The sequence below is a fragment of the Copadichromis virginalis genome, linkage group LG12, assembly GCF_057382275.1.
Source record: "Copadichromis virginalis isolate Kocher_CV1m ecotype Utaka linkage group LG12, C_Virginalis_male_GT1.1, whole genome shotgun sequence".
Lineage (NCBI taxonomy): Eukaryota > Metazoa > Chordata > Actinopteri > Cichliformes > Cichlidae > Copadichromis > Copadichromis virginalis.
This window is the reverse complement of record NC_140629.1, coordinates 17,275,854-17,298,323: the sequence shown is the minus strand read 5'-3', so window position 1 is coordinate 17,298,323 and position 22,470 is coordinate 17,275,854. Positions and strand designations below refer to the sequence as shown.

At 41.6% G+C, this 22,470-nt stretch overlaps 1 protein-coding gene across 2 annotated transcripts in view; it reads left to right on the top strand.

Moving 5' to 3' along the window:
• Window positions 1–21,179, top strand: part of pebp4 (phosphatidylethanolamine binding protein 4) — a 53,401-nt gene extending 32,222 nt beyond the window's left edge. For both annotated transcript variants that reach the window (XM_085475076.1, XM_085475075.1), the window contains 3 exons: window positions 13,371–13,416; window positions 14,121–14,237; window positions 20,458–21,179. In XM_085475076.1, coding sequence (XP_085331202.1) covers window positions 13,371–13,416; window positions 14,121–14,237; window positions 20,458–20,549 — 255 coding nt within the window. In that variant the 3' untranslated portion in view covers window positions 20,550–21,179. The remainder of the gene's footprint in view (window positions 1–13,370; window positions 13,417–14,120; window positions 14,238–20,457) is intronic.
• Window positions 21,180–22,470: the final 1,291 nt, after the last annotated feature.

Genomic DNA, 22,470 nt, shown 5'->3' with positions numbered 1-22,470 from the left:
CGGAAAGTGGAGCGTAGTGCAAAGATCTACAGTGTATTGTGTAATGGATAAATAATTACAACTGGTAAGAAAGCGCAGCACACGTGCTCCGAAAGCAGTGTGCACGGTATGTCAGAGTTACCGACGCTTGGTGGTGGAGTTTTGACAGTTATCTGTAGAGACGGATAGAAAAATAGAACCGAGTCTGGCTCGGTTTTACTGATATTAAATAAATATTGTGCCCGTTTCTGTGAATGTAACAATGCTTGACAATTACTAACATTGGATAATAAAGGAGCCCTTTCTCCGCAGATTACAGCCCATATCTGGTCTCAACCAAGCAGCTGACTGCAAGGGATTTTAATGACAGTGCTCCTAATATTCCCAGGAGATAATGCTTTTTGTAATGGCAACTGAAAATCGGCCGTCAATAGAAAGCATTCACTAGAATCCGGTATTTTATGCTTATTACACTTGAGTAATTTCAGTATGAATGCTGCATTTCTTCTGAGTTGCTCTCTGGATTTGTTCAAGTTGTTCTTATTGATATGCTGTAGGACTAACAAACATAAAATCTACTAAGACCTCTGATCTGTACCATTGACCATTATCATAGCCAAAAGGTTTGTTGCAATGTGGTATTTTTATGCTACACTTGGTGAGAAACCTGTTTACATTCCAGGGTGCTGTATAGTTCACTTCTCTCTGCAGCTCAGTCGGATTCCAAAGCACTGTATAGATTTGTTTCAGCTGATGAAATTAAAAAGACAGCAGTGTGTGTGTGGTGTGCCTTCCAGCAACGCGATTTGCCTGCGAGTTCACGATACGGGTTGAGAGGGGAGTTCCTTTGGGGGGGATTAAATAGCTCCCTCTCTTCCTTCCCTCCTCCCCTGCCCTCCATACTTGCAGAACACAAACAGCTTGCAGGGCTGTACAGTACTTGTACAACATGTTTGCCACAGTGCTGCTCACAGGTAACAATAAGCCAAGGTCAGAGGTTAAGAGGGATTGTGGAGCTCGGATTCTTGTGCGTTCCTCTGGCAAACATTGTGCACGCACAGGCACATGAATCAGTGCCCATAGTATAGCTGGGAGAAAGTGAGAGTGAGAGACAGAGAGGGTGAGCTGGCTCAGTAGAGAAGGGGGTATCAAGAAGAACGAGACCAGGGCTGGCTGCATGAAGACATGTGAGGCAGGTCTATAAGGTTAGGACGGTGATAGTTTGCAGTCTTTTAAGCTGCTCTGACGCCAGTTAGGCATCTGCGCAAAAATAAAACCTGATGTTAAAAAGAGAGAGCTTAAAAAGGAGCTGTGCTGATCATAGAAATTGCACCTGCTGAGAATGGGCACTGTCCTCTCCAAAAAACTGACAGCCCTAGATGTTTGTTCAATCCGCTTAAAAGGACCCATGTTTGTGTAATCTTCTTATACGAAGAACAAAAAGGAAGTGTTCGAAAATGCTTGAATTTGTCTGCTCTTAATGTCCTCCTACAAACAGTCAACGTAGATTTCTCTTCAGCTCCACCTGAATGAAAATGATAGGGGGCTTTTTAATCAGTGGCACAGAAAGTACTCAAACATTTTACTTGAGTAAAAGTAGCCATGCCACAGTGTTAGTTGTGCATTTAAACTGAAATAAATTCAGTACAATTTGGAAAATACAGGAAAGGAAAGAGATATGTTGCCATATTTTGATTATTATGTTCACATAAGAAAAACTCTAATGTAGATCGCTGGATTGCACTTGATTTAGAGTACTTGATTTCTTGACGTCTTTAACCGAAGGGGTAGAAGATCAGAGAACATTTATTGACACATTTTGTTATGAGGATTTCATGGTATCAGTGTCACCTGCTGGGGGGAAAACATGAGTTGTTGTATCTTCTTCGAATTAAATTGTTCCAGAAGGCTTTCTGTCCTTTTCTCTATTGATTTAAGCTCACCCCTTTTCTATAGGTTTGTTTTATGGGAGATCATAGAGGTGAGCAGCTGATGAACATGGATTTTGAATCTCTTGGGTTAGATTTAAAAACCAGAATGAAAGTCTGTGAAACCAGCTCTCTGCCTCCATCAATGTCTTTGAATGGGAAGGAGATTATCCATTTAATCTCTTAATCGTGCGTACTGTATACATAGCTGGTCCTGTGCCTAAAACCCCATCCTGATCAGATCACAGCCGCCGTTTGCGATGTTTCCATCTAGCCCACAGACTATTTCAGGTGAACACCAACTCTGTTTCACATGATCCTCTCCAACTGTCAGCATATTACACCCTTGGTGCCCTGTTAAAATGAAACCCAGACCAATGGTGCATAAAATGGAATGTGGAAATATGTAGATTTTAAAGTACAGCTTTTTAAAAATCCCTCATTCCCACAAATGTATTCAGAATAAAGGCAGCTGTTTCATAACATGAATTAGGTTACTGTACATTTTGCGCAGTATATTTTCCCCAAAAGTAGGAATTAATAATGAAGATGCTTTTTGGCCTGAAATTGCTATTCAAACAATTATGTACTTAGTTTCTTCCAACAAATGCATTCCACATTATTGTTTTGCCTCATAGCAAAGCACCTAAAAGACTAAAACCTTTCATTCCAGCAAAGGCCGCTATTGGTCACCGTCAATAAAAGCATAAAAGCATTTATTTCCCACGTTTGTCAAATTAACAGCATACTCCATCTCCCATAGGACTTGTAAGGTTCATTAACCTTTCTGTGAAGTGGGACAGGTTTCCAGCAGTTACCATAACCTCTGTCTCGCTCCTGCCTCAATTATAATAGAAGAATTAAACATCCAGCGATTCAAAACAGTAATGCTGCCTCTTAAATCCCTTTGTACCAGCTCTCAGTTGTTAATGACTAAAGACACTGAATGTGGACACTGAATGTGGAGTTATCAACAGATGTAACTGTGAACAGAAGCAAATCAAATGGCTACTCTGCACAGCGAGATTACTGAATATACATGTACAGTTTCTGTTTTGTGGCCAGAATGTACTTTTTCCAAAAACATTTATTGTGTTTTCTAATAGTATGTCGACTTTATGACTTTGGCTTTTTGTGAATAACGCATATTTGCCTTAATTTAATCGAAAGACTGTGTTACCACTGTGCGGAAACAATACGTGACGATTTAATTGTTGTAAATTGTAAGCTGCTTGCCCAAAGTTTTCCTACGAATCTAGACCTCGGCCAACCGCCCCTCCAAAGTCAAAAGAACAACCTGACCTTGAGCTAATTAAATGGTCAATTACACGCCTGTTGATCTCTTTTAATTTCTTAATAATTCCATTAACTGTGTGGGAAAGAGTTAGTTCTCTTGTCCACCTACTCCTCCTTCATCCTCCTCTCCCTCTGACTCCCTTCCTCCTACTTCATGTGCCAGCCCACAAGGTTTTTGATTCTCATTTATTTTGTGTCACTGTTCACAGCTAAAAAAAAAAAGATGATTTAATTCAGTGCCATGGACTCGTCAGTAAGCTCCAACCTCCTCCTCTGCCCCCCTTACATCTCCCCCGTGCTTTTATGTACTAATCAAATCCAGCACGTGTCTCGACGTATTTGTAGGCCTACCGCTCTATTGTAATTTCTTCATCTACAATCTCCATGGATTTCCAGTCTTGCCGGCAGAAACCAGCGAAGCCATGAAGCGCGGAGGCCTCGTGCTTGTGCGTGCATGTCCTCTGATGCTACTTGTAGGCAAGCTCAGGCTGGGATTTTCCAGTGCCACCCCCGTCAGTGGGAAGCCCTACATGGGGACATGTCAGCGCCTTGTTTGCTTGTTGTGCTGATGAAGCTGGGGGTGGGGCGAGTGGGCAGCCTTGTTCTGGTTCCAGGATTCCCTTCAAATGAGTCAGCCAGCCCCCACTCAAACCGACTGTTACCTTGGGAACTCAAGCTTGGGCTTCCCTCAACAGTACTAAAGTACAGACTCATCAGCACCCATACTTGCTAACACACACGCAGTAGGTGTAAGGGAAGCAGCACCCAGGTTGGATAAAATTAGCTTATTAAAGCTCTCTTTGGCCTGTACTCTGTCCTGTTAGGCCCAATCTGCTCACTGAGTTTGAGATGACCAGCCCAGCACAGCCACTTTGTAATGTGTGCAAATTAGACTGAATAGATGAGTGCGATAATGAGTTTGGGCGGCTAGTTTCTTAAGTCAGTGATTTGAGTAATAGCATCCCACCCTGCTAATGAGCATTACCAAAGGAGTGTAGGTTTAGCATGTCACAGTGTGTCAGGTGATTTCAGCGGTGGCTGGAGTTCACTTAATAACTGGACTGTTTATGTTTCCATCTCAGGTTCATTACCGAAGCCCAATGAGTTTCTTTACTGAAGCTATTAGTCCAGCAGGCTATTGTTAAGTGTCTTAATTTGTTCATGCACTGAAGCAGATCAAGGATGACGCCCCCAGTTCCTTTTACCCTCTCCTCCAAATTATATTTTTCTACTAACCATACACCCCAGATTCCATCCCATTCGGTTCAAAAGACACAGCCACAAATACCACTAAAAATGCTTTGACTTAGTACATGTTTTAAAGACATTGTAGCTGTGTGTGACTACTTGGATAACTCTTGATAATTCCATCACTGTAGTATATTTGAATGTATAAGATGAAGTTTACCACTTGTGCATTTTCCTGCATTTTGATGGTGTACAGCTGCCTCACTAACTGTACAAAAATGAGCATAACCCGTATGTTAAAAGTGTCAGCCTTTCAGTACCAGCTCAGCCAATAAGCAAAAGCTGTGCTTATTGGCTGAACATATTGGCAACTCCCAGGTCATGCAGTACTGTGCTTTGTCAAGGCCTGTTAGTGAGCCATCAGCAATATCAATGTATCCAGTCCTAGTTAATAGTGTAGTGTGCTGTTAGCTATGAAGCTACTCTTCAGCATTAGTTAATTTTTGTTATAATAGAAATCATGAAGCAAAAAGAAACTCTATATACCTGCTGTCTTGCAGCTAGCTCCACAAAGACACAAGCCACGCCAGAGAATATAGTAACCTTTTTTGTGTGCCCACTTTCCACCAGCAAGCTAAAGTTGTTTACCTGAGCTGCTAATGAAGCAATGCTATCCATGTGACAAACACTCTGCACTCACTAGGGCTTATTAAAATAATAGTATCTTGCTGGTTTGCCAGTGGAAAACCTTCAATGTGCAGAACTAGGAAAAGTTCACTGTGCATTATTAGTAACATAACACGTACATCCAGTGTAGCTAAAAACGAGTAGGTTCTGTTGGTTGGTAGAAAGGTGGCTCCTCGTGACGGCTGCGGGGGGAATTGCATGTAAAACACCAGAACACTACCACATGGTAATTAACAAATAATGCACCACACACAAGTGCAAATGCTGAAAACAGCATTAGTCACTCACGTAGTTTGCGTTGTAGGCTCTACAAAGATTCACCATAGAAGTCTAAATCAGACGTTAGGCGGCTTTCCTCCTAACCCTGAATAATCTTTAATGTGCAGTCGTGTTGAGGGATCCTTAAAGAGCAGTAATGAAATCTTAAGCTGTTATCTTAAGTTGCAGTTACTCTACTGGAAATACTCTGTGTATACAGAGCATGCAGGCAACGGAAAACATGAAGCCCACTCACTAGTGGGGAATGCACTAGACTGTCCATTAAGTCCAGGAAAATTTTAGGCATGCTTTGCTTATGTGATAACAGCTTAGTGATAGGTGCCTCAGGTGGGCTAAATAGTAGCAGGAGTTCACAGTTGAATCTGTAAATTCTTCTGGCCAATACCTGTTGTCTTTTAGGCCACCAGATTTACAGCAATATGTGAAATTGCTCAATTATATCAGCCTCCGACTTCTTCGGAGGCTCAGCAGTCACTGTTGTGCTGATTAGGAGGATTGGCACAGTCACAACACATGGGTGAGATGACAAACCAGTTACACGTCAGCCCGATTAAATCCTGAGTGGTACCCCAGACTGTAACACATAGTGGCTTTTAGTTTTCTCCGTTGTTAGCCAAAGTTTATGAAGCCAGATCAACCATAATCCCAAATGTTTGGCTGTAGAATACTTGCTTGGTGCCATCGTCCTAAAACTGAAGTAAAGACGAGGAAAAGCAAGAGTGTACCGCAAGTGTTCCTTCTTCTAGTTTAAAGTTTGGCATGGGGCCTGGACAGGTTTGGCAAGGATGAAGTAACCCATCTGAGATGAAGTAACAACCTTTAGAAAACTGGCAACTTTTTCCACAGTGCTCACAAACTGTTGGCTGGCTGTCAGTTTTTGCTAAGCTTTTGGTGCCCAGTATTGATCATATCTGAGCTTTTATGCAGGAGAATGACACTTACATGGCCATAAACATGGCGTCACAGTTGGTGGCCAAAGTTGGCGGCTGAAAGATTGTTTCCACATCCTATCTGAGGATCAGGTCATTAAAAGGTGTCATGCATGCAGCTGTTTATGTGTTGTAATCATCCAGTATCGCTGCTCAGGGCAAAAACTAAAACGGGGATTTCGAGGAAACCTTTTCAGCATGAGTAGAGATACCGGAGAAACCCCTGTGGTGTAAAAGAAGTGGTACACGCCACAAGTTTGAACTCGACTGATGGGAATGTCTGCTATGCTGATAAAGACAACAGCGTGCATAGGAGAGCCTGCCTTTGACTGGGTCACTGCTCCTATAGTTCCTGTGCATTTTGGGACATAAAAGAAAGGGGGTGGGGGCTGAATCCAGACTCACAAAATATTCTAATTTACTGCATAATTTTTTACTGTTTTGTAAGCAAAATGTTGTATACTTTGCCTAAACTCTGAATAATTTTGAACATAAATTTGGTGCTTTTTCCATTTATATCTGGATTACACGTTCTGTAGTTGAGCAATGATGCGATTTTTCTGTGTTTAACCTGTAAACCGTGAGGTTCCTTGTGAGGCAAGGACTTTTAATTCACAATAACCCTGCAAATGAATGGGCTGATTACTGAGGCGAAGATGAGGAGGTAGTCATAAGCACTTGGCTTGAGTGGAATCGGCAAGGGAGGGTGGAGGGGAGGGGTGGCGGTGGCAGTACAAGTCCAGCCTCAGAAATAGAGCTGTGAACACCATCTGTCATGCTCTCTCTCCCCGTCTGTTAGCCTGACTGCAAGTAAAAGGGAGAATGATGCTCTCAGAACTGCATTAGAAGGACGTGGGTGCTGATTGTCGTAGGTGTGGGTTTACAGGGTGTGCAAGGGAGGGGGAAGTGGTGGATATACAAGGAGGTGCATGAGTAACTCTTGCTGACAAAGGGAAGCACTCACCCACATAGAGAAGGAGAAGGGTTGTTGGGCAAGCGGGTATTCCTGCTGAAACCGCACCCCTGCACCCACCCACCGCCTCTTTGTGGACTCCTACCTATCGGCTCGTGTCGGAGGATTCCTAGCGGAAGTTATGTAGACACATTATACAAACACACTGCTCATCTACTGCCCTAAGATCAAGAGAAGTTAGAAATTCATGTATAGCATTAAGCTCACTTTCATAAAGTGACACATCTCACCTTGTTTCACCATTTTCAGACAAAGCGGAGATGCGCCTGGGGTCCCATCTACTATCTTTTTTAAGAATTTCATGATGGTAATAATACCGCTATCAAGTCTGAACTAATTCTGATTCATTTTATGGATTGAGATAAATTTGCTGGTTGGTGGTTAACGTGTCAGGCTTTTGCGTGACCCACAGAAAAAGCTCTGCCGCATGCCTTTTTCTAGATTATCAGAAATTATTCATTGCTCATAATGTGTAGGTTGTTTGGGATCCTTTCTGCCTTTGTTTGAGTCAGAGTGTGAAATAGTCAGTAAAACATGAAGGCAAGCAACGCCACGATGAATGTAACACCACAGCTGGGCGCACATAAGTTAGACGTGACTGGCTCCTACATTTAACGAGCCGAGACGAGTGACAAAACAAATATTTAGTAAATGCTGTTTCTTTAAGATCTGGAAACGAACTCTGGATTATAACTTAATGATATTTCATATGTGTTTAAACTGTGTAATGAATATAGATGTTGATATTTGTATGATTGGCCGTGATTGGCCTTCGCGGGTGGCTCAGAGGTCGGGGTCAGCTTTACAACAGCTTGCAGGGACACTGTCTTTTTAAGGGCAACCTCCAAGGGCGTGCGTTTCCTGCTCTAGTGTCTTGAACTCAGGCCTTCCATTTCAAAGGGGGTTCCCCCTGTTCACTGCGTGGCCTCGCTCTCACAAACATATCAAGAAACAAAAATACTTAGCTTAAATTAAGACAAGTGGTAAATTTCTTTTTTACCAGTGCACGTGCCACCAGCAGAATATTATGTTGTTTGGATTCACCTTTATGATAAGAGTGGCACAAAAGAGATCCACCTTGAACAACACAAAAACCAAATCTGCCCCATTTAGGCGTCAAATCTCCAATCCCACTGCTGCTCCTTGTTCACTGTTTTTAGTGCATACCAGGAGATATTTAGTTAGTCTCCCCTCGATAGACTTAAACACCCTCGTGCATCGGCATAAATCACATTGACACTTTCAGTTTTTATCTCTGTTAGTAGCTGGTGTTCCCACATTGCTCAGTGTGTGATTCACTATCACAGCTTAAATGGGTATTCCCCTCAAATGAGGATACGAGACATATGCATTGCTTATAATATCTCCCAAATAACTCGAGTCTTTTTACTGGTGAGTTAACTCAGTCTGGGTAATCCATGAAATGCTTTGTTTGTTTCATTATAGTTTCTAAAGAGAAGAACTTAAATTGTTTCTTGGTGAAAGAGTTTGGAGCATTAAAATTCAGGAATTCGTAATATTTGACTTTACAGTGATTATTTAAAAAATTCATAGCATAGATTAAACAAGAAACAAGAAATAATTGTTATTCTGCTGAGTACAGTTATCAGAAGTGGACTGTGGTCTTACATGGTCACCAACTATACTCAAGTCGACATTTTAAACACTCAAAGTGTGCCAATAACAATGTCCCTCACACCATTACACCATTACACCATTACACCACCAGCCCAAACCATTGATACATGCAGGATGGATCCATGCTTTCATGTTTACGCCAAATTCAAACCTTACTGAGTATGTCGCAGCAGAATCTAATCTTAGACCAGACAGTGGACAATTTTGGAAACAGAAGATTTAGGCAGTACCGTAGCTGCAGTTTCCTGCTCTTAACTGGCAGGAGATGCATTCATTGTGGTCATCTACCACTGTAGCCCATCTACTTCAAGGTTTGACGTGTTGTGTATTCAAAGATGCTCTTCTGCATACTTTGGTTGTAACCAGCGGGCATTTGAGTTACTATTACCTTCCAATCAGCTCAAAGCAGTCTGGCCATTCTCCTCTGACCTCCTGTACGAGCAACGCATTTTCACTCAGACAACTGCCGGCAGATATTCTCTGTAAACCCTAGAGATGGCTGTGTGGGAAAATCCCAGTATATCAGCAGTTTCTGAAATACTCAAACCATCCGGTCTGCCGCCAACAACTGTGACACATTTAAAGTCACTTAAGTCACCTTTCATCCCTTCTGTGATGCTCACTTTGAACTTCAGCAAGTAGTCTATTTCCTGACTTGATTGACTGATTAGATATTTACTTCAATGAGCATACAGTACTATGAATATATGTGTTGGTATGAAACTTTAATACCCATCACCATGTTTTTTATGCATGGTGAGCAGTGCATTACTGCATTATGAACAGAAAGCTTGGTGGTATCTGTGTTTTAAGTGCAGTGAATGAGCATAGAAGAATCTCACGAACACAGACATTTAAAATGTAAATGAGAAAATACTTACAGGGAAACAGTGGTAATGTTTGTCTTGCATAGAGAATGAAGCTGTTTCTAGTGTCTTTCAACTTTCAGCTGCTGAAATAGCACAACAGTTAAAACACTGACATATTAGCCGTGAGTACTCCATTAGGCTTTTTTTCTTTATTTTGTAAAGATCCTGATTTTAATGTTCTGCTGGTTTTCTACACAGCGCTTCAATCTGAGCTCATTTCTTACATGAACAGCTAATGATAGAAGATCTATGTTTGAATGTTTTCAATGAATAAGCTGCGTTTTTCACATTGGCTTTATGGTCGAGCATATAGAAAATAGCTGAAAACAACTGTTTTCTCTGACATCTGCATTATGCAATGTGTCTTTTATCTTCAGCTTGAGGTAAAAAAAAAAACAAGCCAAAAATACAACTGCTGGTGAACATAGATTTTGTACAGCAAAAGCGTTGCACTGTTTATTCCCTGGGCATGTTTTTGAGGAAACTGTATTTTTTAAGAGAAAGGAAGAAGTTTATAGTGTTAATATACAATTTATGTGTATATGTTAGAGTGGAAAATATATCATCAAGCCCTTTATTACACAGTCATTAAACCATTTCTTCTAATATCTATGTTTTACTTATAGATCTGTGTTATAGATCAAGTCACCTAGAGTCATTTACTCCATTTACCTTTCTAGAAATTACCTGACAAATTTAACCTGCTAGATCCCCGTAGTGCAAAGTCAGTGTGAAGTCCATGTGTTAATAGTGCAGGTAACAGCCTGGGGATCATGTGTCCTTGCAGTTAAATGCAGACAGCTCCCTCTTCTAAACGAACCGGAGCATTTCAAGTTGTGAGACTGCAGCTGAGGCAGACTATCTCCTGCTGCGTGCTACTGTTAGAAAGGGCAACTCCAAACGATGTCCCGACCTGACTCCTCTGACTTATTTCAGAGTTTAGGTGTGAAAACAGCTTCAGTGTATAAAGTCTTGGATATCGTGCCTCAGAGTATCTTGATGTCTTAGGTTATCTCGGTTAGTAAAGTAATATTATGCTTATTTTCACTACAGAAGGTTTTTTTTTCTATAAATGTTACAGATTTATAAGCAGCATTCAAATTCTCTTGGCATACTAGTGAATCTCAGTCTTGGATTCTTTCTTCATCAACAATCAGATGAATCACTCACAGATTTTTCATGGGTGGGGTTAATACGAAAATCATTTTATGCTTAAAGTTTTTAGTCTGATTAAACTGTTCCACGGTCCAGCCTGATGATTGTCTTTTGAATTTTCAGTATTTTTTTCCACAACTTCAAAAGATCCAAATGTTTTTTTGTTTTTATTATCATAAATACTGCAAGGATAACATGCTACACATACCCATACCTTAAAATGGGCGTTTCTTCATAAAGGTTATTAACACAGATCGTGGCTGTCATTCAGCGATGCCAACTTGTCATGTTTGGCGTCACACCCCACAACCAAGTCCCTGAGGGAGGCCACCCCCCATGTGAGATTGCCCTGTGGGTCACAGTGAGTAAGTGCGTCACTCCCCAGTGAACATTAGGATCAGCAACCCCAGCACGGCCCTGTTCGGTCACAGCGACTGTGATAGCAGCTCTGCTCCGTACAGATTAATCACTCCAACCCTTAAACTACTTTTGTGATTTTTTTTTTTTTTTTTTTGATTTCTTGTGAATAATAATATATGTGATTGTGTGTTAGATCGGCATATTATTGACTCCGCATATTATTGACTTCTTTTATTATTTGGCTAAATTTCAATATTTTATTCATTTGCTGTTGTTTATACACTATGTATTATAATGAAATTAAAAGGGCACAGGGTGCCTGGGAGGATGAGCGAGAACTGAGCATTAAGATGTGGGAAAATGTTGCACGTTCAAATGTTGACTACCTGTTGCTATGGCAATGGGTTTGGATTCTGCAGGCTGCAGGACACTTGCTATTTCTAAATAAAGCTTTTTTTTTTCTCACCGATCGGTGGATGAAGATACTCACATTTGAAACTAATCTTCTGAATTTGATCAGTCTGTGTAAACACTCCAATGCTTGCTGTTATTTTTAAAGAGAGGTTACAGGATTATAGATAAGAGCATATGCACGATACAGAATGCATGCTTTAAATCTGCTGAAAGAGTGAATTACTATTTGAAACTGATAGTAATATGCTAAGGTCGTTTGTGCATCTCAGTCATTCTGACATAGACCTGCACACTCTGTGTGCTTATAACTGTAGTTTTAGCATTTTAATTGGCATTATGAACCGTTATCATCCTCAAAGTACATTTCATCTGCTGCGAGGTGACAGCTGCAGTCTTCAAGAAGCAAAGAGAGAAGTCAAACTATGGTTGGTCTGCTTTAAATAGTCCCCTGTCCCACGTATGAGTAAATAGCAAAATAAAGCTTTTAATTTACTTGTCAAGAAACCTGGATAGGCATTGAAAGTGTTTATTAGTGTCCTCGAAAAGATGTCGTTCCAACAGTTGGATGCATTTATCCTCTTCAAAACATATATCATAATCATAATCTGGATGCACCATTCCCAAGATGAAAATTAAAACATTATTTCTGTTTTTATCCTTCTGCTTTACCTTCTTCTGCTCTGGGCTGCTGTCCTACTACAGTTTTTATTCTCTGTGGATATGTGTTCTTATTAAACTGGAACTTGAATTTCAAGCTGAGATTGGGGGGGAAAAGCAGCTTGGTCCTGCCTGTCTTTTGTCCTTGGTGCTGCTTGTTAACGCAGTACCCCCGTCAGCCTGTAGGGGGAGCCTGTGCGTGGCAAAAAGAGGACAGAAATAGGTGCTGAGACCACATACTCCAGTCTGTGATGGGGACTTCCACGCTTACCTCAAGTGGGTTTTGGGCCATTTCACAGACAGCATATTTAGTCCTTTTCCACCCACTCAAGGATGCAGCCGTCTTGCAGTAAATAGCCAAGTATATTAAACAAACATGCCTGTGTGCAATTTGCAGTGTGAAGTGCCTGACTGTGTGCTTCCTGGGGCTGAGGGAGTTTAACCTGACAAATATACAGCAGAAAATGCTTATGAAAATATCTGCACTTCACATTGGGTTACATGATATCTGTTTCTAGGCAACAAGAAGTTAATATACAATTAATAATATGGGAAATTGGAAATCTTCTCAGTAGTTTAATTTGCTTGGGAACTGTCTTTTGTCTGAAAATTGTCTCTTGTATTCTGATATTAAAATACCTGGTCTTTTATATATTTAATTTTGACATACTTTAACCTGCAGTGTGGATGCAAGCTTGTACTGGAGCTTTTTTTTCCCCAATAATCGCCAAATATTTCACTGTTTATTGGATCTCGAGCTTGCTGTTACTTCAGCAGGATACAGTCTACTAGCATTGGCTTGAAATAAATTAAATGGCCAGCCTTTGTGGTTATAAAGACTGGACTAATTGAATGTAGAACATTTGCCTATGGGAGCATAAATCTGAAAGAAGAGCAGCCTGTGCTTGCTGTCTGTTTTGTCTTTCTTATCAAATCTTTGCTATCGCTGGGTTTGTCACAAAACAAACAGGCTGTGCTTCATAATTTGCCCGGCTAACTTTTGTGTTTTAAATTCCAGGGCAGTGCACTCAAGGAAGGACAAATAGAAGGAACATCCCTCACTGGTAAGTAAGATCTTCTATTGACTATTCGTTGTGTAACCTTGGCTTCATTACTCCCAGGTTTAGTTTAATTCCAGAAAGTTGATCTGACTCATTGATTGTGTGTAGGCTGTGCAATTTGCTCTGGTATATATTATATATAATTAGTTGGAATAATTCCATATTATTGTTTGGACTTGTAGATTTAAGTCTTACTATAATTTATGCTAAAGTATTTCAGTATTTTTGTATCACTTGGAGGAATTTAACATTTTTCCTGTATAACCTTTAAGTCACTCTTTCGTGACCCCTCTCCTCAGAGTAATTTTAATTCCTTCCCACTATTGTGAATTTAAAGGGCTTAAAAAGTGCACCAGTACTCGCATACACACACAGAGATGCACACGCCGCCATCATCCTCCCCCGTGGAGCTGGTTATGTTTACTGTCTTGCAGTGTTGGTGATGATTAAAGAGGATTTATCCAAAGAAAATCTGTAGCCAGTTTATTACCCACAACCCAGACTGACTAAAGAATTCTCAGAATTCAGAGTTAACGATTTTTATGGCCGTACAGCTCCCTTTGGTTTAAATAATCCACGTGGATTTTGCTGCACAACAAAAAGAATTGGGATGTCAAAGATTTAGCACACACTTACAGTCAATTGTTATAAAATGCCAGTCCCCACTCTCAGCTCTCCTGATTCTGATTCTTTGGTTTTTCGTACAGATTATAAGCCGCCAACCCCGCCATCGAACTCTGGTTTTCACCGCTACCAGTTCATGTTGTTCGAGCAGCCTCCAGACGCGTCTGTGTCACTCACGGAGCAGGAGGAGGCATCCCGGGGTAATAACTCCACTCACCAGCTTCTTCAGTCTGCTACATTGTTTTCCCACTGCAGTATCATCTATCATATACCAACAGTGGCTGGTTGCCAGCATCTGTCTGTTGAATCAGCAATGAAAGTTTACAGCAAGGAATTGAAACCTAACAGTTCCTCTCACATTATAGGTTTTTGTGGTTTTTGGGAAAGTATTTTTGGAACAGACAATAAGAAGCCACGTCATTTTACAATATTCATTTCCTTTAGAGGGAGTACTCCTTAATTTAGGGTGTAATATTTCCACATTAGGCTCTGCAACTCCTGAAATATCTGTGTTGATTGAGTACGTTTTACTATAAACTTGATCTTTGTTAGTGTTGCGATTCACTGTGCTGCCTTTGTTTCATAAAGACCCATGTCATTCTGCATAATTCACAATTAAGATGCTTTAATCAAAGCATTCGGAGTTGCTTTAGGAAGATAATTTTCTCCAAATGCTTGAACTTAACAAGGGAAATGTTAATGAGGTTAGTGAGTAAGTCTGCTGCAGCGTTAATGCCTGCGGGATCAAGACAAGTATTATTGGCTCCCACGCACACCTGCACGAGTCTGCCTGACCACGTCTTGTTAACCTCCGCCAAACCTAAAAGGCCCATCAACTACGTCACATGCTTCCACGTGAAAGGTCGTTTTAGTTTGATGATATTATATCCATACATCCTTTGATTCAACCTTGTTTGTCTTGCAGAGGTATTGTTTTGTTTACGCTTTTGGATTTATTTCTTTTTTTTCGTACTTTTCCATCCCCCTGAAGTCTGTGTGGGAAGGTGGGCTGTAGCACTTGGATGCACAGTACAGCACCTCACAGGAGGCGTGTCTATCTGTCTATTCGAGTCAGGTCACAGCCGGTGATTTGAGGGGAGATCAGGGTGGTTTGAGACTTCAAGCGCTGCGGCCGTGAATAAGTGGAGCTGCCAGTCTCGGCTGTTTGAAGTTTTGACAGCTTTGTCAGCAAACAATCCGGGCACATTAGGCTGAGGTCTGTTTGATGTTGAAACCTTTGGAAAAAGAAGTGTCAAAAGAGATATAGTTTGTAGTATGTTACTTATTCGGCGCACTTTGGGGAGGTTGCGATGAACTCTTGCCGCATCGTTGGGGCATTCGCGATGTCACAGCTGGTTAAGCTGAAGTAATACTAGCATGAATAATAGTTTACTATTTAGAATATTTTTAATGTATTCTTGTGCAAAATAAACTGCTCTCACACAGAAGTTGCCCACTCGTTATGAAGCATTTGAACTGAGTGGATCCACCCATCCTTAATCGAGTGGATGAGCGTAACTCCCGCTGTAAGACTTCCTCTCTCCTGCTAGCTGCTCTGTCGATACAAGGGAAATGAAATTAAAAAAATTCTCCCGGATAATCACGCGCTTCATTTGATGGGTCAGTTCTGGACACAATAATATGTCAAGAGAATAGATAATTGACAATAGTGTTTTACACATTAAGAATGAAAGCCTAGTCGTGGTGTATGAGCAGAAACAAAACATGTGGGATATTTCAGGCCCTATTCTCTGTTATACCTGCTTCCTTATTTTTGCCCAATTGTCCCGGAGCTCGTTAATCCCGCACGGAGAAGAGGAACGGAGGGAATCCCATGCCTCCCCACCTCCTCCGTTAAGTATGTTCACTTATTAGCGTCTGTCCTCCCTCCATGTGGTATGACACAGAGAGAATTTTTCATAGCCCATGACATTAATTGATGTGATTTGCGAAGGGAGAGCATTTAGCCGTGGGTGGAAGACTCCTAATGATCGTTTTCCACTTCCAGTAGTGCAGTCATTGACTCAATTTCATCTCAGATTTTTTCTCTGTTTTCTTTTCATCTCTGGCCATCACTTTACTAATAAAGGGGGTGAACAATTAGAGGTGGAGCAGGGCTGTTGCGAGGAGCCGTGGGAGTCGGCAGTGCCTCCTGCGTTAAGGTTATGAATGTGGGTCATTGAACTGATGGGGACAGCTGGTTTGTTACACAAGGAACTACAGGGGGGCTGCGCTCTTGGCATGGGGCACAGGGGCGTCATCGTAGGGAATCCCCATTGCTCTGGCTGTCCCTGACTGGAGGCTGCCCCCGTGCCAGGGTTGGGGAGGGGGGCAGCCGTGGGCACTCAGACCCTTGTGATACTTGTCAGCCACTTGGCAAGCCCTTAATATGTCCTGCTACTGTTTGGTGCCGACGAGTCAGTTTGTCAAGGGAAACAGTGTTACAATGCCGGGAGGGAAACCCCAAGGCCTCGAGAGAAGCCTTGGGGTGATGTTTCAGCCTACACGTTAGTTTGCACATACGCTGTTCGCGCGTCGAGCATTCCACGTCCTGACTTGAAGCTCAGCAGCTGGTATCGACTGATCAGAAGCAAAAACTATGATGAGTAAAAAAGAGAAGATAAGAATGAAAAAAAAAATTGGCCATGTGTTCTGTATTATTTTTTTTTTGTCCCTGATAAATTGTTGGGAAGGCGACAGTCACGTCATGCGAATGAATGGCTCACAGTGGCGTTAGCTGCTGGATCGTACACATTGCCTATCTTGCTTCCTAGAGCCCCTACTGCCAGCTCAGCACACTCCACAGTAATTGAAGCCATTTGCAATGTTGCAGTGTGGTAATGGGCAGATCCATGTCTACCACCCACCCACAGCCTCTACCATTAATCAGAGCTGCGTGGAGTCAAGAGAGCCAGGATTTGGTTGCTACAGCAGGCCTGAGTTTCAGCCAGGAGTCGGCTGCCTTAAAGGAACACTTTAACGTGTTGAATTTTGGCTGGTTGTGTTTTTTCTATGTGTCTTTTTTTTTTTTTACAGAGTCTTGACAGGCTCGGAGTAAAAGTTAAAGTGTCTTGACTTTTCCTCAACTTCCCTTATCCACAAATATCTTTATAGTATTTCTAAAATGGGTTACTTCCAGCTGACACAATATAAGTATAAGTGAAGTAATTTGTTAATGAGTCACTTAGTTGATAATTAAGAAACTCATAAAAATCAGAAAGATATCTGCTGCTTCCAGCTTCTCATAATTTCCTTTGGGATGAGTGAAGAAAACACAGCAATTGATAATGAAAATGAGAGTTGCACACTTTTTTTAAAAAAGTAATGAGGATTTTGGAGTAATTGAATAAAATCCAATAATGAAATGTAACAATAAAATACAATTTAACAATAAATCTGTGTTGACAGTGTTTCATATATGGACGTTGCCTCAAAGAAGCAGCGGCGTTTAAAGGTGGGAAGCAAAGATTAGTGTCACCAATTCTGCATCTGACCAAATATGAGATATGCTAAGAATCCCTGCTTATCTTCATGAGTTACGGTGTTGATGGACAGCCAGGAAAATGTTGCAGATCAATATGATGTGTCAGCGAAGTTGATCTTTCATTTAGTGGTTTGTATGGGAGTTTTTCAAAATGATCCTATGAATTCTTCAGTTGTGGCCAAAACATGTTTTGGTTGTTTTTTTTGCCAGGTCAAAAATACCAAATTGTAATTATGAGTCAACATTTGTGCCAAATTTGAAGAAGCACCCTGAAGGTGTTCCAGAGATGATATATTCACGAGAATAGTTGATTATTCCGATAAACTGTTATGAAAAATAATTCTTTGAGTCATTTCTCGATGCTAGTCATTATCCGGTCCTGCCTCTCCAGTGTGATGAGCTCTCTCCTCTCCGTTTTATATAATTGGAAACTCAGTATTTCCAGCATAGAGAGAAACAGAGTGGCCAACTATAATTCAACAATTCCCCTCAAGATTGAAGCGCTTTAGCTACTGCTGTGTTTACGGTAAGCTCCGACACACTCACACTGACCCTGTTTAAGCATCCCCGAAGAACTGTTCTGTGTCCGACCCCTGACCTCTGACAGATACAAAGAAATTAAGGTTGCGTTTTGCTTTAGTTATAACTATGAATCCTGCGTGAAGAGCTCTTAGCCTGATATGATTCCTTCGACACTACCACAAAGCAGCATCACTTGGGTTTTTTTAGTATTTCTGAGACACTGTAAGAGGTTTAACAGGGACACCGCCCACACCACTAAATGTAGCAGTTCTGTGTCACCTCACAGCAGTCCTGATCTTTCTGCCATGCCCAGACGTGGAAGCAAGGTGGAAACAAAAGGAGAGGCAGGAAGACTTTAAGATCGCCCTCAGGTCCCACACTATCTGTCCTTTCCATGAACACGCAGATGGGAGAGGCGGAAACGCGTCTCGGCACTACAAACAGGCACCAGCCTATTTTAAGGTCACTTGTGAGTCTAGGCGTTTGCGGGGTACCAGCCAGTGTGATAGCACTAGATATTCTGAATTTGCCTCATTTTGGATTTTGCCCAATGATTGCACAGCTTTAGATGGGATTATGTGGGTAAAGCCTTACAAGCAGCGCCTGGTTTCTACTCTCTGTTTGATCATCATGCTACAATAAAACAATCGCCAGTGTGACATGCTCTATTAGAGGAAATGTTTCCTTGTATTATGGTAGGTTTTTCCCTATGAGTAAGGGTAAGTGAAAGTTTGAATATTAAAGCATGACTGTCATGAGGTTCAACTCTGCCACATGACTCATCAACTATATCCCTATATTGAGGCAAAATAGGGATATAGCTGCCGTCTGTCCCCTCACCCCTTTTTTTTTATTTATTTTTTTTAAGTGGTGTCTCTAAGGGTGTGAGGGACCTTGTTGTGGACATGCAGGGGATCTGCAGAGGCGGTGCATTATCTGTAACTGAAGCACAGACCAGAAGGGGCACTGGAAGCATGCCCTATCATACAGATAGGTCACTTGACTCCATTGCCCTCACTTGATTATCAGAGACCTTTCTCCAGGCAGCTCTCATTCAAGGAGAGGACCTGGCAAGATTCGGGTACTCATCTGCTCATCTCCCAGTTATTATTCATCATTTTCCCCCCACCCGCCCCAGCTGAGCTCAGAACTTGACCCGAAGTTGCGAACACTCTGAGGTGTCAGTCTTAAAAGCTAAATCAAATTGGTGAGAATCGGGGGAAACGGTTGTGTAATTATTAAAACGTATATCAAATATATATACTCGACTTTAAAATTTGATAGGAGCTAGGTGCAGTAATGTCTGCTGGAAAAAGCGTGAAAATTATAACCATGTACAAGACATTTTGTGCTACATGTAAATGAACCCTTCTGATTTGTTTCTGCATTGATGGGGTAGGGGGTGGGTGAGTGCACTTGATGTCTGTGGCACTGGCAAAGCGTATTTCTTCTCCCATATCTCATTCAAAAGTGCCGGAGGATACAAATGTGGCTCTCTGATGGTGAAAACAGCTACAGTGAGGGCCTGTAAAGCAGCTGCAGCGAGAGGTCAAAAGCAGTAATTTTTATATTTTTTTTCTATCCAGGCATAGTCAGATTTGACCCCAAACTGTGAGGCCACTCTCTCTACAGATTTGGACTATTTCAATAGTTGGCTTTCTATTCAAAAGATGACTTTCCGACGCTATTCTTGAGCAGCTGTTAATGTAATTACTGCGCATACGGAAATACCAGGATGTCAGTGATTCCCTGGATTACAGAGCAAAGCAGCAAAGCATTGTCTTACGCGCACCCAAACATATGAAGACACAGATAGACAGACATTCGTTCTGCTGTTGAAGTTTGCAAGTTGAAAGCATGCAGGGTTTTCTTTCCCTGGAATGATAATTGTGATTTTTTTTTTCGTCCTTTTTTTGTGTGTTAAGGGAGAGGAAGCTGCAGGGAATCAGCGGTTGTCAAAATCTAAGAAGTGATATTGTCATACCAGCCGGATGGCCGTCTGGTGTTTGTTTAAAAGGGGAGGGAAGAAAAAAAACAGTCCAGGCGATTGAATCATATCTTCTTGCCAATACGTCCTTGCGTTCCCACCTCCATCATTACAGCAACATGTTTTATTTTCAGCAGTGCTGTTCTCAGTGACTCACATCCCAGAGCCATGTGCTGCTCAGTTAGGCCTCAGATGCCCTAAACACAGACCAAGTGGTCATAAGAAATGCTCTTGTAATCCACCGGAGACTCTGCCTAAAATGTACTTTATTTATATACAATATTGCTTATTATCTAACAGATAATAATAATTTATTGAAATCAATCTGAAAACGGTTTCAGATCAGAGTGAAAAGTGAGTACATTTCCCCTCCAAGTGTCTGTAAATACTTATAAATATCTTTGTGTTTGTCTCCCCGCTCCCACAGGTAAATGGGATTTTCAAGCCTTCATCACAAGTTTTGATCTGGGAGAGCCCGTGGCTACTCTTCAGTTTCTCACCCAGAACTACAAAGACTAGAGGATGCTCAGATGCCTGAAATGGAAGAAGAAGAATCTGTCAGTAGACAAATATGAAAGATTTCTCCTCACTTTTACTCTATCAGCAATTACTAAACAGCATACATTCTTCAAGCTTGCACAAGCGAGCCCTCTTTGCCTTTATCTTATCATTACGTTAGAGAGCGAGATTTCCTCTTTGTGTTACACCAGCTGCTTAGGGTTTTGATCTCGGCCCGTATCTCTTGTCACGTGGTACGGAGCAAAGGATTTGGGAGGTAGAATTTAGCTTTACCAGGGGGTTTCTTATTAGTTTCCGAACACTGTCGACAAGAGAAGGAAGACGGCCTGATATCACAACTCTGTGTGGAAAGAGTTGATTCTAATTCAGGGGCGGAAACACGTCAGGGCCAAAAAAAGGAAGTGGGAGGTGAAACCGAGACCGCAACACAGCCGGATGCCGCAGTGGAACTTGAACCAAAATACTCTAGTGACAGGGCAGGGGAGGAGCCACAGGGCCTGTCATGCTCCAAGTGAAAGGAACTTACTGTTTGTGTAATTGTTTATCATATTTCCATTGACCACTGGAAACAATGAGCTGCTTTCATGCGCTTGATTGATTTATCTGAAGTAAAGGCTGCTGTGATCTAAACGTGTCCTTGAGTGTAACTTTGGGACAGCAAACCCAGTTTGAACTTTGCACAGTTGCGTAAGAGCCTCACCTGGCAAGTCTGTAGAGGATGCTGCGGATAAACTTTTCAACCCTTTCGCGATGAGATACTTTTCAGACCTCGCAGGTCTTTGTAGAAGGTGGGTCAGAGGACCCCCCACCCCCCACGCCATGAGGAATATCGGTTTCTAACCAGCAACTCTCCTCTGGGAGAGGCTTGTATCAATACCCCAGATGTCTGAAAAAGGCTGGATTTACATCAGTGACTTTGATGTCCTGATGATCAATCTCTAGTTGGTGGTTTCATTGACCTTAATTTGGTGTCTCATCGGTGGGCTAGGCGGGAGTAGGTAATGGAGGTTTTTGTTCCTTTGGTGGTTAAGCCAGCCTTGGTTAAAACCCTTACGCGGCCCCTCCGTGAACTCTGGGAGATCATTGATCAACTTGTCCTGCGTTTGCTTTGTTTGCCTCCCCGACTTAGCATTCAAAGCAGCCAAGTCAACAAACAAAAACAACCATAAGCACACAGTTTGTCAGTGAATCCATTGCTTTTGAATAAATGTTAAGTATCTGTCGGTTTGAAAATTACTCTTGACCTTGATTTACCCATCTTATTTGACTTATGAAATCACATTTTTAACAATTGGCAAGTAGAGTATAATTCCACACTCATTGTGAAGCATGCCAAGTGGGAGAGCATTCTTCCAAAAAACCACCTACTTGAATCCATCAGTACACCACTGAAATGCCAAGATTTGTACTTCCAAATACACTGTGCATTTTTTTTCCCTGCTTTATATCTTGGAGATATCCTGCCAAAACAGCTGGGTTTTGCCACTCAGCTTCCTTGAATGTGTTTATTTTTACTCCGAATGTCAGGAGAGTTGAAATATTATGATTAAGAAAAACTGACAGCTGTAGTTCATCGCTGCACAGTATATTGCACTTCTCTGAAAAAGCTTCTCACATCCCCTGATGATATGGGAAAGGCATTTAATATTTTTTTAATTTATTCAAACTTAGATTAATTAAAAGGAATTTGTATAATCAATTCAATTGCCTAACCACCGCTGAGTGATCTAATATGCATGTTTACTTGGAGTCTCCATTCTTCTTTTCTCTTCGCTGCAGAAGTAGATTTATTTCACTGAACTTCATCACTTACTGTGAGCAGTGGCAAAGTGAACTCGACGGCATGATCCGCTCACCATTTTGCACACGTGTTTCTGTGCGTTTAACCTCGACAGAGTGGCATTGTCTTTATATGAATCTC